The sequence below is a fragment of the Nelumbo nucifera genome, chromosome 4 (genome assembly GCF_055504915.1).
Source record: "Nelumbo nucifera cultivar China Antique chromosome 4, China Antique-T2T, whole genome shotgun sequence".
NCBI lineage: Eukaryota > Viridiplantae > Streptophyta > Magnoliopsida > Proteales > Nelumbonaceae > Nelumbo > Nelumbo nucifera.
The window spans coordinates 24,480,240-24,499,080 of record NC_142652.1 but is presented as its reverse complement, the minus strand read 5'-3'; the positions used below and the strand labels follow the sequence as shown (position 1 = coordinate 24,499,080).

At 36.9% G+C, this 18,841-nt stretch overlaps 2 protein-coding genes across 4 annotated transcripts; both read right to left on the bottom strand.

Annotated features, from left to right (window-relative positions):
* Positions 1–1,702: 1,702 nt before the first annotated feature.
* On the bottom strand, positions 1,703–7,289 carry LOC104603058 (Acyl-CoA N-acyltransferases (NAT) superfamily protein). 3 transcript variants are annotated; one of them, XM_010266986.3, is made up of 5 exons: positions 6,904–7,288; positions 6,054–6,209; positions 4,759–4,854; positions 3,009–3,129; positions 1,703–2,040 (listed from the first exon to the last, which is right to left on the bottom strand). In XM_010266986.3, exons 1-5 carry the CDS (start codon positions 7,204–7,206, stop codon positions 1,883–1,885), a joined length of 834 nt encoding a protein of 277 aa, XP_010265288.1. In that variant the 5' UTR covers positions 7,207–7,288; the 3' UTR covers positions 1,703–1,882. The 3 variants fall into 3 exon arrangements, with proteins under 3 accessions (XP_010265288.1, XP_088760043.1, XP_010265289.1); XM_088903917.1 differs by having other exon boundaries at positions 4,753–4,854; positions 6,904–7,284; XM_010266987.3 differs by lacking the exon at positions 4,759–4,854 and having other exon boundaries at positions 6,904–7,289.
* Positions 7,290–9,888: 2,599 nt separating this feature from the next.
* On the bottom strand, positions 9,889–16,382 carry LOC104603059 (protein CHUP1, chloroplastic). Its single transcript, XM_088903916.1, has 9 exons — positions 15,869–16,382; positions 15,565–15,659; positions 14,709–15,440; positions 12,376–13,761; positions 12,130–12,261; positions 11,519–11,700; positions 11,208–11,319; positions 10,604–10,747; positions 9,889–10,131 (listed from the first exon to the last, which is right to left on the bottom strand). The coding sequence occupies exons 1-9, from the start codon at positions 15,975–15,977 to the stop codon at positions 10,033–10,035; spliced, it is 2,991 nt and encodes a 996-aa protein (XP_088760042.1). The 5' UTR covers positions 15,978–16,382; the 3' UTR covers positions 9,889–10,032.
* Between the last annotated feature and the right edge of the window lie 2,459 nt (positions 16,383–18,841).

Below are 18,841 nucleotides of genomic sequence, written 5' to 3'. Positions count from 1 at the left end.
ACTCCTTCCAAACTAAGCCTAATTTGATGTAATGCCAGTTATAATGTTGTGACAATTTTTAAGCGTTCATGATTTAACGTGGACAGAAGGAAATGCCAAAACAGGATTCATGTCACTGATGACTGACCCCATGGGTTAGTTTCCATTCAAATCAGATGGTTGAACCACTGACGACCCAGATTTTGGAGGCAAAACTAACCATAGGTTAGTTCATCAATATTATTTGTGTCAAAAAACATCTTAAAATCTATAATCCTCCAAACCCTTAAAATCACTAATTCTTGAAAAAAAAATTGACTTTGATAAATCAATTTTTCCAACTGAAAGGCCTCACCCACAAATCCAAAATGGCTTAACGACCAAGGATTTTCTTCCAAACCCTAGACAAGATTTGTTTAAGATTGTTATTGAGCGTTGATCTTTACTTCTTTAGTAGGTCATGTGATGTATTATTTACACGGTACATTATTAATTTAAGATATTATAGGTCTTCCGATGAGTAATCTTTCATAGGTCATAATTTAATTATAATCAGTATTAAATAACACTTCCATGAATGTTCTGTAGCTCTACAATTCTTTTTGACAATACAAACTTCAGTTTCAGCTTTCAGGTAAGTTGGATTAATTCTTTATTATTTTTGTTTTAATTAACAACATTAGATGATGTGTGCATACGAACAATTATGGAAACAAGCAAATATTCTGAGTCTGAGACGGTGCAAGAAATTGGATTAGTGTATTGAATTGTGTTAATTAAAATATACAAAGATTCTACGCGGTATTCTTAGGTGTTAGCTGATTAATTCATGTATATAAAACTTAATTTCAACTAATTGGATGGATAGCAATAACTGATCGACTGGGGTCTGAACCTAGAATACAAGTATGAAGTTTCTTGCTATCTCGTTAAATTGACAAAAGCTGTGATGGTGGAGTGGTCATAGGCCCTCGTTTAATCCTCAATATGTAGGAATATCCAATGGCCATGTGACAAGCCACATGTTGATGGTTGATAGTTGATGGTCATTTCCATGCAACACTCTCACACACAATTATTCTTTTTTAAATAATTACCTATTTATTTATTTATTTTCTATAAAAATAAATTTATTTGATTGTTTATTCAAAACCTTTTTCCATGCATGGAGATACCAATGTTGGTTGGATTATTTGGATCCATATTCCAGCTCTCACTGGGTCAATGGATATCCATTTGACCCGGTATAGACTGGATAACTAAGTGGTTATATCCTTGGTCAATATGAGACACTTGTCTCAAATCTGTTGGAGCATGGATTCTAATGTTAAGGAACACTTATCTCAATTGGTTATACTGCTAACAGTTTGTTCCTAATGTCAAGGAACTTAAAGTTGGAGAAGCAACCATATAAGGGATCTCTCCCAAGTGCTTCAACACAATGAGATAGGCTTTTTACTGAGAAAGGAAAATTATCCTCTCAGCCTTAGCTCTAATCAGATTAAGCTATTCTCTCTTACACATTGTTTGAGAGGTTGGTGTCTCAGATCCTATACTGTGAAGCTGCTATTATTCTCTTTGCATGCAGGTTAGACAGACAGAGATCTCAGCCGTTCGATTCTGCATGCATTTGGATTAACAAACTGGTCAACATAACCATAAAAGAAGAATAATAAACTAAGCATTCAAAGATGATCATTCACTGAGAAGCTATAATCGGAAGTTTGGAATCAGTCAAACAATGGTGATGACATATATTATGTTTGATAAAATGTCGAATACAATCTCGTGGTGGTCAACATGATGTCATGATCATGGATACATTTTACACTTTCAAATGGAAAAGGAAAAAAAAAATGTGCAGTTGAAGTTTGGCTTCACCCCAGAACTACAACTTCTCAGCCTAGGGGATAGCAGTCCATAGCAGAATCCGCCGTGGCCGATCCAGAAACCTAGCTTGCCAAGCAGGTTCATCATTTTCATATACAAAACCACTCTTGATGTACAGTTTCCTTGCTGGTTCATTGTCGATGGCAACATGCACATATAGATCAGTTATACCTGAAAAAAGAATGTAAAATAAATTGATTTTTTTTAATCAACAAGGAACAAACCAAAGATGAAAGGTACACGAAAGTAAGCAGGCATCAGGGCATCATCCAAGGTAAAAGTATGTGCTAATAATAAAAGCACAGACAAAAATTGCCTTAAAAAGAGTGAAAGGAAACCAACCAAAACAAAACCACTTACACCAATGACCTTAATCTCAAAAATTAAGCAGACTTAGGTCTAGTCAAGAAGGGAGACTGCAAATACACTCACCCCAAATGACAACTTGGCCAATCCAGCCCATTCATCAGTTTTATTACACAACTATATAAGGCATATCCCACCATGAAATTGGATTCATCCTCACAAAATACCACCCTTTGAATTGAGTTGCATTACAACAGCATATTCAACTACAAATTGCCACATGAGAGGGTGGTCTTGCAAATGCACGGAGAGAGTTGACATGTTGGGATCGACTCTATACAAATTTCTCACATGGAGAGAGTTGACATGTTGGGATAAACTCTACACAAATTTTACACATGGAAACCGAGTAGGATCTCTGCAATTTCTACATATCACATTGTTTCCAAGAGAAAATTTTGATTTACTGTCAATCCATATTATAATGCATGCTAACACTGAGAACTCCCCATGATAGTCTGGGACTTGCCATGTTAGGCCTTCATGTGGTAAGAACCCATCAAAGCAAGCAAAGTCTACAAAGACAATTGAATACCTTATCATTTTACATGTGTATGCATATGTGGCATAAAGATTTATGGAATCATTATTTTGAAGTATGATGTGTCCAATCAAGAGCTTCCTTACAAAATATGCATGTATTTGGAACCAACGTTGAATGTGCAAAGTGCATACACTTTGCATGAAAATAATGTGCAATTATTGTAATGATGACAATGATCATGAAGATCAAATGTGTGTACAATGAAAAAAGTTTTATAAAGATTACTAACCCCATTCTTGGGAAAGTTCCTTTGCTTTGGCAACAACTGCATAGCCCACACCATTTCTATGTAGCTCCTTGGCAACACATACATTGCTGAGGTATGCCCTTGTTAAATCAGCTCCAATACCCTGAAAAAATTATTTCAATTCCATAAGCAACAAGGCTGATGTTATAAAAATTAACAAATACAATAAGTCATCTACAACAACACCTAAAATGAAAGAAGCTGACCATTAATGTGACACTGGATATGCAAAATATGCCATTATGATATTGGTGTCTTTTCTTTCTTCTGGGGATGGGAGGATGGATATGCAACATATGCCATTCAAATATTAGCATTTACATGAACAACGGAAGACATAAAAGAATCATAGCCACAGATATTCTTATATTCCAGGTCCAAAAAGAATATCAAGATGAAGATGCGACACACAATGTGGAAAAAAAAATCTACAAATTCTCCAACTTGATTTTCAAATCTTCAAAAGTGAACTTCATATCTTAGAAAGCATCACTATGAAACTTATCTTCATGCTTCCTTTGATTGATAACAGTAAGAGTATTGTATTAAATGTAGCAGTATAACAATAAAGTGCAAGTACAAAACTACAGAACACAAACCAAAAAAGAAGAAAAAAGAAAGAGTTTGAGGCTGCCATAAACCTCAATTGGGTTTACTAATACAAAATGTAACAAAAAACAAACAATACCTTCGACCTGATAATAATATCCCCCAATATAGTTAAGTTCTCAAGGCGCTCTTCTTGCAAGACTACCTGCCAAGGAATTGGCAAATCTGTTTCCTCCCTTGATGCCAAAGATATGGTCTCTCTATTGTGAAAGGATAGCCTTTAGGGGGCTATTTTGCTTCCTCAGTCTCTCATTCCCATTTCTAGTTGTTGCTCTTCCTCTTGTGACACATGCCCCATGGATACTGATCATCTTAGACCCTATATCAAATATAGTGCCTGGTCTCATGCTGAATGATCTGAACCAACAACCTGACCAGATAATGCTAGATTACCACACCAAGCATATCCTTGAAAACTACTCCAATCACTATATAACTTACTCCACTGATGTGTAAAGAAATTACTCCAGTTGCCTTGTTACAAATACAGAGGTGTTCAGACCCTTCTTCCCTGATTTACAACTTCTCTTAAGGTTTTTATGACATGAAGACTTTTGTAATCCTGAGCTCCAAACATAATAACTCAAAAAGTAAGACCTGGAGAAAATTTATAAAGGAGACAGCCCAATAAGTTGTTCAGCAATTATTCTGGAAATATTGTGAAACTAAATCAAGTTAGCCTCACTTACTAACAATTTTTCATAAAGCTGATTTGTGGATATCAATGGTTTTTCATATTGTTCTATAGGACCTCAATTTGGAACTGACGTCTATACTTCTCTATAAAAAAATCTGGTGACTCTGACTTGACACCAGCCTGTAGCTAGCAACAGATTGTGATCTTAATCATTCTTATTCATTTATGGAAATTCATCAGTTGTGGATATATTGGTAGTTAATAATTGATTTATTAGCATGTATGTCATGACTTTTCACATGAAATAAGTTGGATTACTCTGGTAATGCATACCCACATTATTCTATCAAATTTGAAAGTAAAAAAAAAAGATAATTTAATTGAATAGCCTAAGCATTAATTGGGTTCCTGGAAAAAAATGGAGAAGAAAAAAGAAAAAATGATGAGTGTAACCTCCATACAGTTAGAAAGAATCCAGACATGTACCTCTGGCTTCTTCCCAGTGATTTCCTCAGGAAGCCGTAGACATTGGTTAAGATCAAGGGTCCCCACCACAATGCGATTTTCTCCTTTTTCAGAAAACTATGAAAGATAATCAACAGAAAACAAATTGGATAAGAACATCTTGGAGGTTTTTCTTTTTTTTTTTTGTCCCATGGAAATCAATTTTAGCATGACAAAAATCTGAACAATAATTTTTCAAAAACTTGTGGCATAGACAACTATTTAACTGCATTATACCAGTAACGATTGTAGCTTAACCCATTCTAACAGTTCTAGGTTTCTGAAAATAAAAAATGCAATTATATCTAGTTAAGGGAACATTCTACAAAATTTATATATTAGGAGCATGGTTCTGAATGTTTACAATTCTTCTAAGTAGAAATCTTATCTGAGAAATTTGCCACCTAAGAGGCAGAAGAAGATGGCCAAAACTAACAGGCAGCTTAAACCTCAAGGCACATTCTCAAAAAGAAACAATATTTTGGAAAGAATAACTGATTCTACTACTATAAAGAAGCCACCCAATCTGCTCTCTATTATCCATGTGATATGCAATTTTCTAGCTATAATACATGCAAAACCAAGTAGGCATTCATTAAAATTCTAGGACAATGCCAAATCATATTGAAAAAGCATTCAAATTCCTCTAGATTACGCAATTCATATGGAGAAATCCTAAGGGTTGCAGCTTTTCTTTTAGTTTATGTCCCCCCTTTCTAATTACGACTGATGTTGTATTCAATGTTCTCAGACTTGAACTGGACAGGATGATTGGACCATCAGAACTGGAACAAGCAGTCAAAATGATTTTGGAGTTGCCTGGTTGTAAGAAATGTTGACTTTGTCAAGCTTACCCTAAAAAACAGGTCTTAATAGGTTTTGTAACCTCTAAATTTATTATTTTATGCTTATTTTGATGTATTATAGCTTTAAAAGATCATGTAGAACACCTATCTATTTTTCTTTGTTTTTTTTTTGAATGTTTTACTTGAGCAAGTTGAATAGTAGAACTGGATGATTGATTCAACCCATGACCCAGTGACAAACAGTACTAAGCCCAGTTGAATCTGAGAACAGTGATTTTATTATGTAGTGGATTTTTTTGGGTAAGCATATCAAACACAGTATATAATTTTATAGTGGAATTTTATATAACATTTTAACATATCAAACACGGTATCACTAAGTCTGCTCCTAGGACTAATGAAATCAGCAGAACACCCATAAGAATATTACACATGATGAAAACTACAGTAATATCAGGCATGAATTCATACCTTACATGCAGAGCACAGATCATCTGAAAAGTTTGATGTTTCTGATAATGGAAGCGTAGCATTTATACAAGAAACCCTTCTAAATCCTATCCTCTTCCCAGCAATACGTTCCTTCAGTGCTTCAAACTCACGCTCCGCCAAGTACCTCTTATGATCCTAACAGAACTTGACAATGAATAAATATCATAAGTATTATAAAAAGGGCAGAAAGAAGAATTTGCATTTCAAAAAACCAGTCAAAAATTTGGCAGTTTGTTGAAAGGAAGCTTGGAACCTCAGCATGAAGAAAAAAAAAAATGATAAGATGTATTTTTAAAGCTATCACACCTTTGATGTTCTTGGATTTAGTTTCCCAGAATGGTGATGTTCACCATTTGATATTGTCTGAAATGATTTTCAAGGTAAGCCATTTTTATAAAATTTTAGAAAAATCATCTCAATATTATCAGACTAAGTTAAACACAATTGCACAAAGCTTCTCACGAGGTCTTTAGAGGAAGGCAACATTTTTCAGACATGGACCGTTGGACGGACATATTGATTGAATTCAGTTTAGATGCACAAGACAAATTTCAGTTTCATCTCTCGATTGCATTCAAGAAAATTTAGAAAAAGAAAGTAAGAAAGAAAAAAAAAAGTTAATTCTCTCTTTCTCTACCAAACATCCAACAAAATTAATCAAAAGAGCTACCTTTCGTCCCAAACACGAAACCTCTACAAAAATATAAAACCAGAGCTATAACCCAACAAACAAATGCTACAACTACAATTTTATCACCAAAATAGATAGAAATTCATGAAGAAAAGAAGCGAGAAAGAAAACGAATAGATCAATCAATTGGAAACTCACCTGGACACCGTAAGACTCCTGAAATTCGTTGAATGACCGAACACGGAGACAAGCAGCAGCCCAGAGCTGCTCCTCGGAGAAAGCTTCGGCGACAACCAAAGCAGACCTGTCTATGGTCACCAGTTCTTGGGTGCAGAGCTGGGAGGTAATGATCGGCCGGGACAGGCCTTGGCACCTCCGAGAAGAGAGGAATACAGAAGATGGGGTTCTAAGGAAGTAGTGACTAGTGCAGAATCTACAACTCCGAGAATTGGTTCTCCATTGAGGATTAGAAACAAGAGGAGAGGAAGATAGAGACGCCATTTTCAGATTTTTTTTTTTTTTTTTTTTGGGTCTGTGGATCACGCCCGTTCTGTTCTCTCTCCTCTCACCCTCTTTCTTCACCTTCACCCTTTTATTAGTTGCTGTCTTTAGTTAGACCAAAATTACTTAAATATCCTTGACAGTTGGATAGTCTATATAGTTTTTCGCGAATTAGAAATGTCTGCATCCGTCAAAGCACCTGGTAGAGTGGTCAGACGCCCCGATTGGACCCACCCCATTTGAGGGTTGACTAATGCAACGCAGATATTTCCTCCTCCATCTGATCAAAGGGCCCGTTTGGGACAGATGAAGCAAGCATTGGTTGAGATGCTTTGAATAAGTGTACATTTGGAAGGTCTTCCTCGAGGTGGCTTTTGGCTTTGCAAATTGGGCCCCATCAGACTACACTCTAAACAACTTGACCTGAAGGAGGAGGACAACACTTATTTGTTCAATGAGCATTGAGCACCAATTAAAACTTAAAAGGTTTCAACTTTCAAGGATGTTAGTGTTTCTAACAAACCCAAAAATGATTTTAGTCCAAAATCGTCTAACTGATGTTAGATGGCAAGTGAAAGAACAGAAATACCGTTCAAGTTTTGAATAGGTGAGAGAAGTATAATTCTGAAATAACCAAAATAGCTATATTTTAACCCCTTTCCATTGTGATAGGATACCAGTGTTCATTTTATGCCAATCGAAGAACAAATGCTTCCTATTGGAGAAGACAATGCTGTTGCTGGAGAAGAGGGATTTAGACCGCAGCCGTAATCTTTTTTCAGTTATTCAATCCATAACAAAAGGGGTATAGAGTAGAGAAAACAAAAGAGTAAAAGCAAAATAGAGCATACAAAGAAAGAACTCAGAGATTTATGTGATTCAGCTTATGAGCTCGGATATCCTTCCCACAAAGAATCCTACCCACATCTCACTAGAGCTGTACATTCATGGGGAGACATTCCCAATGTGCACCTGTAGCGAGATGTGGGTAGTTGTGGCAGGAGATCTGAATTGTCAGCTTATAGCCGACGTCCAGGGGCGTAGCCTCTCAACAATATCCTGGCTCTCAATACATCCGGAGCTTGAACTAAATTTGATCAGTATCGAAGTTTGCACTAAATTTTTATTGAACTCCTTTCTAGATTAGTATGATTGAATTGGTGGGTGAGTAATGTTCTCAGACTCTGATTAAGTGATTAGATTAGATAATTGAACCAGTGAACTGGTGACTCAATTAGCTTTCTGGGTCCCGGTTTTTTTATAGGTTGAAACAATCTAGCTGCTGGTTATACCAAATTTGTGACCCTGTTGAAAGCTTTCCAGTTTTACTTCCAGTCTGGTTCTAACGACACTAGCTTGGAGTTTTAGCTGGACTGTTTTTCCTTTTTTTTTTCATCTTTAGCGATTGACAATCTGGTGGTATTCCTCTATCTAAAGTGGTGTAAATGATAGAACGAAGTGAGGGAATTACCTCTTTCCACCCGGACGGACATACTCCCATCTTCCCAATCTTCTTTGGGTGTTTCTATCAAGAGTGGCATGTGAGAACATTGATGAGAACAGTGGTTCTGGGACATCAACTGCTCCTTCAACCTTAAGACTGGCAAAGGAAGCCATGAAATTAAATGGTGATAGGTAGCGTCTTGATGGGAGAATGGGTTCAGACTTCAAGCTTCAGAGGTATGGGAAGATGCTGAACGGGTTACAGAAGTTGGTTTTGATTGTACTCTGTATGCACCTCTTATTTGTTTATAAGAGAACTGTTGTGTAAGGCAACCCCCAAAAGAACACTCAAAGACCACATAGAGATTTATGTGGTTCGGCTTTAAGCCTACACCCACGGGAAAAAGAAAAGCAGAAATCCATTATCACGACAAACGATGAAGCAGAAGCGTGTGAAAACAGCCTATTTTAAAACCCAAAACCCTCATTCTCATTCTGTTTCTGATGGTGAACCCTAGAGGGCAAGATACATTATATACGAGGCCCACATTTGAAATTGGGTCGGGTCCGTACTGCTACAGGGTTTTGTGCCATCACCAAGCAGAGGGCATCTGCTTCATTTTCTGGACCATCAAAGTTTGACTGCTGTCTCATGATTAACCATTTTCCCAAGTCTTTGGCTTCTTGTCAGACAAGGGAGGATGTGAGTTGTTGGTGGAAACAGGGGACTAAAGAAGCATCCTTCATTTTGCTTTAGATAATTCAAGGAAAGGTAAGACTGGGGAGGTGATAAATTTATAGACAGTAACCTTGGAATGGGCATGAAATAGATTCTGACTCCTGTTTATATTTGTTTTTGAGCAAAGAGAATGAAAAGAGTGAAGACACCAACCATTTACTTTTTTTTTCTGTTTTTTTGTTTCTTCTTTGTATTGCATTTTTTATTTGGGTGTCAAACAATCTGGAGCATTCTACCTGTGATCCCAGTAATCAAAAACGGCTTTACACCCCTATGGGTGAGTCAAACAGTTCTCTACTTCTCTGACTCTCAGCATGTATAGCTTCCATGCATTTTGGTTCTTTGCCTGACCTGGTACAGTATAATTTTTGCTGGTTCTGCACTGACCTTGACCAATAAAGTTCCCAACCTCTTGAAGGATCTTGAATAACTCCTAGTATTTGGTTGCTTTCTTTATCATTTGCTAATAAATCTTTAAATCTTAGTCTGGATTAGCACAATTGTAGTAAAACTCTGTATACTTTCTATTTTGCTCAGAACTGGTGAATGATGATTGTTACACTATCCAGTATAATTGAATAACTATGGGGACCAAAACTACATATAGAATGGGAAGTTCAACATAAATACAAGAAGGATAATTTTCATTCCTCCAGCTTATCAGCATTGTCTGTTTGCTTATGAACTCGGCTCCTCAACTCTTCAAAAGCCCGCATGCTTTCTGCATCAAAGCCTCCAGCAAACTGGAAATAATTTCAAATCAGGATTTCATTCATGTTCTTGCAATAAACTTCAACTTGGTAGTTGGTACTTATAAAAGAAAATACTTCAACTCGGTAATCGTAATGTTGGTAATGATGTTTACACTAAAAAACGAATAAATGGTGAACTAGGAAATTTGTTGACCAGGATTTATCAGAAGATCCAAATCAACTGACAAGCATCTGCTTTCCCCACATAGAGAAGACTGGTTCTTACAGATCAAAGCATGGTAAAAGTTTAGTTTACTTTGGAAGTTAATACACAAAATCTCTTCCAAACAAGAACTCTTCTAAAAATCAAATCCATTCTTCTCCCACTTGGATACAAATGGTTTGCACACATTTATAAATGCCACAGGTAGTTACTCTATCTAATAAGAATGAGTATAATGTTAAGCATCCATAATTTCAAGTTTATAATATATTTAATGAGTGAAGAATTTTAACACCTAACCTGATGAACACGGAATGCAAAGCGCACGCCTTGCAGAAGCAAAAATTCTCTATTTGGCTCCTTTTCAGGTCCGTCCATGGCATCAAGCTCTGATGCTACTCTTTTCATGTATTTCCTTGCCAATTGTACGGATGAAAGCTTAATCTGCAGTAAGAAATAATATAACTTGATAACTTACTAAAATTAGGAATTATATATTTAATAATTCATTGTCAGATGACATATGCCAAATAATGGAATCTGGTTTGCTTCCCTCCTGTTCTTTTTTCCTTCTTCAGAGCATATTCTCCATGGCACTAATGATCTAAACCAATTCATTAGCATAAATATCTCTAGCAGATATACTTCATAAATAGGTCATTCTTTTCCCATGATTGTGATTAATAAATTTATCTTTTCAAGGAGAGAGAGAGAGAGAATTTTTTTAATTAATAAAAATGATAAGAGTCTTCTTTAAACAAGAACTGTGAATGTGCTTTATCTGATTTTACACCTTTACTCTTCCTCTTTTGCTTCAAAAATTTAGACACTATCATTTTCCTTCACAAATTGTTAATTCTCAGATTTCTAAAAGTTCATCTTATTGTAGAATTGAAGCATGTACCTTGCCCACCAAACCCGAGTCCAACAACCAATCAACCGGAATTCCAAACTCCCTGTACCGTGAAATAGCCATGTCCCTTGTCCGTAGGAGTGCATAGACACTTTGTTCCACTCTGAAGAAAAGTGATAAAGGAAAAAGGAAAAGATATTTTAAAATGCAGATGCCAACTAGGTATTTGTTGTGCTATTGAACTGGCAACAAGTTTTCTAAGAAAAGGTAATATGAAGTGGCCATAAGTTTTGTATGAGAAATTTTCTAAATCTACCAATGTTAAAAAGAAATAACAAAAGGTGAGACCATAAAATGCTTACTTTTCAAGCAATGAGTACATCTTTTTCAGTGCAGCTTCACAGGAGAGTTTGGGATCATCAACAAAAGTAGAGACTTGCTTCTCCAACTTCATTAAGTCCTGGTATTCAAAAGCTGCCTCTCTCAATGCATCAGCTTTACCTTCAGGCCAATCAAAATGCTTGAGAACTGCACGCTCATCAACCTATCCAAAAAAAAAAAAATCAAACCATCAAGGAAATAGTACTGAAAATAATAGCAGATCCCTTGGACCCCTAACTTAATCAAACACTTCAACAGGAAATATTCACCTCTCATAATAGATGATACAACTGTCCTGATTCTTTTTAGTTTGTGAGGATGAAGTATTTGAACTAACAATAACAACTACTATGTACAAAGTTTCCGGACAGGAAAAAAAAAAAAAAACTTCTACTTATTGTTTGACGTCCATGATAAATAGGGAAATATTTCTTATGAAGGTGATCGCTGCAATCAGGTTGGCATTCACATCATTTCTTATTCTATTTTTTCTTGATATTTCTATTATTAAGAAATCTTTATCTTCTCCAGATTTTTTCCCAACATAAATGCAACAATGGCATATTGTGTAAATGGAATCTAGAATGCATACCAAGAAAGAGAGCTCCTCATCAAGCCAGTTTACAAATGACACCAAGTCTTCTATGTTGGTAAAAGAAGCTGCTCGGACTTCAGTGGCCAAGGACTGGACAAAATCACCTTGTGTCTCCACATCAGCTTTCACCTGGACCCAGGCACACATTTTCTTTCTTGTTAAATTTGACACTACACCAAGAAGATGTTTTGTTCCAGAAAATAAGAAAGCAAATGCAAATTTGAATTAAAAAAGTTTACTTACAGCTAAAAGGAATGATGATCTGTTCTCAATCTCCCCAATCATATTGCTTCTAACATCTGATGTATTGGGTGTAAATGATGTCAAAGTGGAGGTATCCTTCTTTGCCTCACGTTTCATCAAAGTCTGGTAGAATTCAACTAGCTCAGGAGCCCGATGAACTTTATCACCAGTACCTGATCCTCTTGGCAAACTTCCTGGTGGAGGAGGTGGGCGAGGTGGTCCACCTGGAGGAGGAGGTGGTGGTGGTGGTGCACCCGGTGGTGGTGGAGGGGCTGGTATTCCACTTGATGGGTTACCATTCATACCAGCAGATGTGGGAGCACCACCAGAAGGTTTAGGAGGTGGCCTAGGCACCCTTGGAGCCCTCTTCTCAATGTGGGCAAGTTTCATCTTGCTCACTACTTGGGGATCAACCTTGTCATTGTCACCGGTTTGTTCACCTGAATTAGTAGCAACAACTTTCTCCTTTATATGAGCGAGTTTTGGTGGCAATGTTACAGGTTTCTCTTTCTCAGCCTTGGCTCCAGAGCCAGGGCTTGAATTCACATTTGAGCCATCTCCAAATCTCTCTGCTCTTGCTTTCTCAGCCTTTTCCTTGATTGCCTTCTCCCGTTCTAAGGCCAATCTGTGCCGATCCTTGTATGCAGGATACTTGTCATCAAGCACCCCTTCAACAGATTTAGACATTAGTTGGAAAGAAGATGCTACAGGATTTAGTGAATCACTAGAAGGAATTTGTACTCGAAGGCGTGGTAGATTTGGTGTTTCTGGAGATTCAATGGGATCCTGATCCTTCCTTCCAAATGTAGTTATGGCCACACTATCACCTGCATTTCTTAGCATCAAGGTTTCCAATGGACCTCTAGACATGGATGTTCTATGGCTCATGCTAATCCTGGGTGAACCTCCAAAGGACCTGGCTGGTGATGAAAGAGCACTTGAATCATCCTTGCTTTTGCCCCACTTTTTCAGCTTCTGGATTAAGCTTGGCTTCTTACTTAGGCTACTATATCTACTTGTGGAGCTATCTATTGAAGTGTTGTCAAAGTCCTCACTACCAGGAGAGGATGGATGAGAAGAAATGCTGTCCAGGTCAGTGTCTCCTTGCCCACGTTCTGATCCTGCATACTCTAGCATCAGCTGCTTAGCTTTCTCTTGAGATTTTGGGCTCAAACTCTTACTGAGATCACGAGCAGATATCTTCCCAGCTGGCGTCTGGTAGTTCCGCAGCTCATATCTCAAACATGCATTGACCCAACGTAGGTACACTAACTCTTCAACTTCACTGAACCTATTCATTTGAAGCCCTTCCACCTGCTTTAAGAGGTCTTCATTTGTATGCTTTAAGCTATTAACCTCCTCCCTTGCATTGGCAACCATTTCACTCTAGTGACATGAAACAAAGTTTAGTATTGTATAGAGTATAGGCTAACCAAACACATTCACATATTTAAATATGTTTGACACATAGATCAATCATATTAACTACATACTATTTTTCTTCTTCCAAAAAATACTGATTTCATAGATCAAAGAAATTACATAAAGGCTACTCATGGTAAAATCATATATACTTCACATGTAGCAACAAGGAGGACATCCAGTTTGAAAAGGAATTATACTGGACAAACAGTTGAATACATTTCTCTTCTTAAGGAATTAGTTAGCAACAATACTAGACATCTACATAGAAATGTTCATGAGATTTTTTTTATTGTTGTTGGAGTATAAGCTGTATCTTCTAATTGTTTCTCCAACACATCTTGCACTGGGTTTGTTGTTTCCATCTTTACATATCTGACACCAATTTGCGTAAGCTCCTCTAAGTTAACATAACATAGCTTCACCTAATCAGCTATGCATTACTTTTTACTTTAACAAATCCCCAGTATTTTAACCGCATCTTTATTGACATTTTTTTTTATTTCAAACCATCTAGAGTCTAGGGAAAGTCCTTCATTTATTTTCAATAAATCCAATCCAGTCAAATTATGACTTCAGGAATGACATTTAAGTAAATTTAAAAAAAAAATAAAGCAAAAGGTTAGTTGCAATTTTCAGAAAATTCAGGTATCCAAAATTTTTTGTTTGTTTTGTAAACCATGTGAAAATACCAGACTAAATCATAGAGACAGAGTATGGAATAAAACAGAACATTAAAGAGAAGAACTCAAAATGAGATAGAACGCAGAGACTGAGTAATGTGCTCCCTCGTACATAAATATGATAATCATGCACTTTTCTTCTCTGTTTGCATTCATGTAACATGTACATATGAATTTAAGCACAGAGAAATTGACATAAAATATTTGAAGTACATTTAAGAATCTTACCTCTGTCATATTGGAGAGAGTTGTTACTCTAGCTTCGGCAGCATCCAGTTTAATACTCAACTCCCTCTTCTCATGCTGAAGTTCTTTATTCCTCCTCTTAAGCTCCACGACTTCCACCTCTAATTCCTTCACAGCATTCAGCTTCTTCTCCAAGTCCTTATCTTGCTTGAAGGCTTCCTCCTCCTTTGCCTGAAGAGTAGTAACCTGCTGTTTGAGCATCAGTAACTGGCCCTTGGTCTGGTTGGCATCAAGTTGAATCTGCCTCTGCAGCTCCTTGATCTTGTTCCTCGCCACCTCCAACTCCTTCCTTGCTGATACACCCTGGGCAATCTCTTCTTGAAGTTTCTTCCTCTCAGCCTGCAAGGTATTAATGGTGATGTTCAGCATGTCAATTTCAACGGTCTTGATCTTCAGCTGCTTTTGTAGCTCAGCAACGTCTGATTCCTGTTCCTTCAGGCCATAGTACTCGAGCAATTCACCTTCAAGCTTCACTTCCCTCTCTTCCAATTCCTTTACCAGGTTACGTAGCCTTTCCAGTTCATTTGTGTTCACCATCTCGGTCTCATACATCTTTTCTTTATCACCGTACGGTGGTAACTCAATTTCCCTAGAAAGAAACTCTTCAAATTCTGGTAAGATTTGCTCTTCTTCAAGAGCAGGAGTATTTCCCGAGACAGGGCTGATTACACTACTTATTCTTTTAACCTCTTCTTCCTCCTCTTCATCCTCCCCCTGAAACAGATAAAACATTTATTTATCAAAATCTAATCTTGCTGAGTGGGAAAACAGAAAGAAAGCTTGGAGCTTTTCTGGAATTGAGAGGAGAAACAAAAATGAGCTTTGAAGTGATGCTTACCTGTTCCTTTTCTGTGTCAACAATGAAATCAATGAACTGTCTCTGCTCAGCTTCCTCTTCATTCTGATGTTGTTCAAACCCAGCTTCACCGTTCCCTGAGCTCAAAATTCCAAAGTATTAAGAGAAAAGATACAATTCCAATAAAATACTATCAAGTCATATAATCCTTAGGAACTAGAATTTCACATGGCGCTTTATCAATAGCCCAAAGCAGAACCTTTTTAACTCCAGCTTTTCCCAGCAAAATTGCATAAAGGAAAATCAATAAGGTCTCTGATAAACAAGAAAGGAATAGTATTTTTACCTGAAGCCTTGACTGAAGCAGTTGGTGGCTTCGAAGATTTAACGTTTATCTGCCTAACTGCATAGGCTGCAATTGAAGCAGCAACCAGGAAGCCGAACCTAACTATCATGTAGATACTGTTAATGGGTAGTTCCTGACCTTCGTCTCATCTCCGGAAAATGTATAATTCAGCAGCATCCGACCACCCATTTCTCCCCAACCCCCATAACTGATGAATCAAATCATCAGAATGCCCAAAATACAAGCAAGAGAACCAGTCAATGTAACAGAGCTCGATTCTGAAAACCAAAAGGAACCCAGGTTGGAGAATGGGCAATTAAGTACAGACAAGAAACAAATCCAGTTCTATACATTCCCGTTGTTTCATCATCATTATCTTGTCAAGTTCTATTCAGACCTTACAGTAAAATGTTTTCCAATATATTCAAAAACTAAAAAAGAAAGAATTCCAAAACCAACCTCTCAAGCTGCGACTCTGAGCCACAGCAGCCACCAAATAACTAGTGGCTAACCTTTATCCAGACAACTTGAAGCTTTTATTATAAGTGGGTTCTCACTTCTCATGTAGTTATGTTTTAATCTTCCTTCCCAGGGAATATAATTTTTATGGTCTAAACAATCAAACCTGAGCAACTGCCAAAAACACCAATAACTGTAAATTTGAGTCGAAGACAACCTCTAAAATTCTATCTACCTTTGGCCGTTAGGCGGGGAACTGAAATTGTGGGTTGTCCATCTACCAGTTTTCAGCCGTCTGATCTGATCATCTGCATCTTCTGTTATATCATGGGCAATTCACAATTGTAGGTCCCATCGCCTACTCAGATGGCTTTACCAGGGTGATGTTGGGAAAATGGATATCATATGTGGTTTCATCACCTGATGTCTGATGATGCATGAACCGGTCGTAGTGGAGCAGACCCACATGAGAGATGAGACTAGTGGCACATGGAATCAATGCCCAGCAGTTGTAAAGGTAGAGTTGTCATCTAATTCTCAGCCTCAAGTTTGATGGGGTTGCACTCGCACCAATATGCAAGCAAAAGCTGAAAATCAAACCAAACATGTTGTTTGTGCGAATTAGAATTACAATTTTGGCTTCCTTCTGTGTTCTGAGGCCTTGGAAGCATTCATATGTCAAAGCATGAACAGCTCTTAAGTCTTAGCCTCTTAACAGAACTATGAATTATGATTAGTCGGTACAATCGCCCATACCCCACAACCACTGATATATCATAGTCTGGATTAGGATTAGCTGCACTCCATGGCTATCAAGTATCAAGTATATATGCCCTACCACCAGGGTCTGGTTTTTACAAAGTAATGAAGGCCTCTAGAGCTGTCTGGGCCCACCTCGATTCACATCTCGGCCCAATATTATTATTTTATAGAAGGGTGCCCCATAAGTAGGGATTGTAATGGGCCATGCCACGGTTTTTACAAGGTCATGAAATTGAAACCCTTTAGAGCTGCCCAGCCCACACCCCAGGCCTTATATCATATGTGGACAGGGCATTCAGGTTTGTTTGTATAAATTAATATAAAGAATACTTTTTAAATTTTATTTTATAATAAAAATCATAAAACATCTATAATATATAAAGTAGATACTTATTTTGGTTTAATATATTATAAAATTTAAATTTGATTGTATAATGTCAACTTATATCTTTACTACATTTGTCCTGCTATACACAATCCTATTTCACAATCTGTTCTTACTAAAATCATATTACAGTTAAATATAGAAGTTTATAATTAATTAATTAATATATATGAAATATACACATGTATCATAACTTCCAAGACAGACTGGACCAGGCTAAAATGATCAATCCCATCCACAACTACCCCCAATGTCTTAATCTGTCTGCATGATCGACATGGGGCATTATTATTGGTTAAACAGTCCAAAGCGCAGCTAAATATTATTTACATTTTCACAAATCCAATCTGAGAACCAAATTCATTCATCCAAATGCAATATGGCCAATACTGTGATAAAGTTTATAGGAATGAAGTATTAGAGCTATCCCAGTGTTTTGATATATGTAATATGTAAAAAGACAGAAAAAATGAGATAGCTCACAAACTTAGCAAATACTGTATGTAGAAAGGGTACAGAACTGCAGTATCAACTCCTTATTCAGGGAATTGAATGGATTTACAAAGTTTTATGGAGATGGTATAATAATATAATATGGTACTGTGTTTTGCTGACCCAAAAAAAAACATGTCACATGGTGTCACATGATACCAATGATTTGGTCACCTAATCAATTCCGTTTTATTTTAAAACCGTTTTTTAGTGAAAAATCATTGATTTGGTCAGTGAATCATCAACTTGAACAACGATTTTTGCCTTTTTTAAATTTTTAATGTTTTTTGTCAGAGCGAACCATCCATTCGGACTGGAAGGTCAGACTGTTCGACCCAAGAACCAGACCCCAAAGCGGTTCTCTGTCTGATCCGATTTTAAAAACCTTACATGATGTTGTTTTCTTTTTATTTGTTTACTGTCTGGGGTTTCAGGTTTTTTGAGACCCAAATAAATAGGCATGGAATATAGAAGAACTGAACAAATCTGCTTCATTGGTCCCACTCCTTCCAATAGCATCCAAAATTTTATCCTACGCACCAGTGGCTCTCAATGGATTGCTGGGATAGGTTTATTTGCATTCAGATTGCAGATCAAACTGTGCTGCCTACTTGGTACAGTACCTCTTTAGTCTCTAGGGGTGGACACAGATTAAGTTACTGAACTCAGCTTGTAAAAAAGCTTGATTTAGTTTGACTTGAATCAATTTTGGAACCAAATTTGAATCTAATATATAGGTTCAGGCGGAAAGTTTATAAGCCAAATTAAATTTATATATAATATTTTTTATTTTTATACATAATAAGAACTGTTTATATATATAATTTTACATTTTTTACATGAAAAATGACTCATTATTGAATGGGATCTTTATG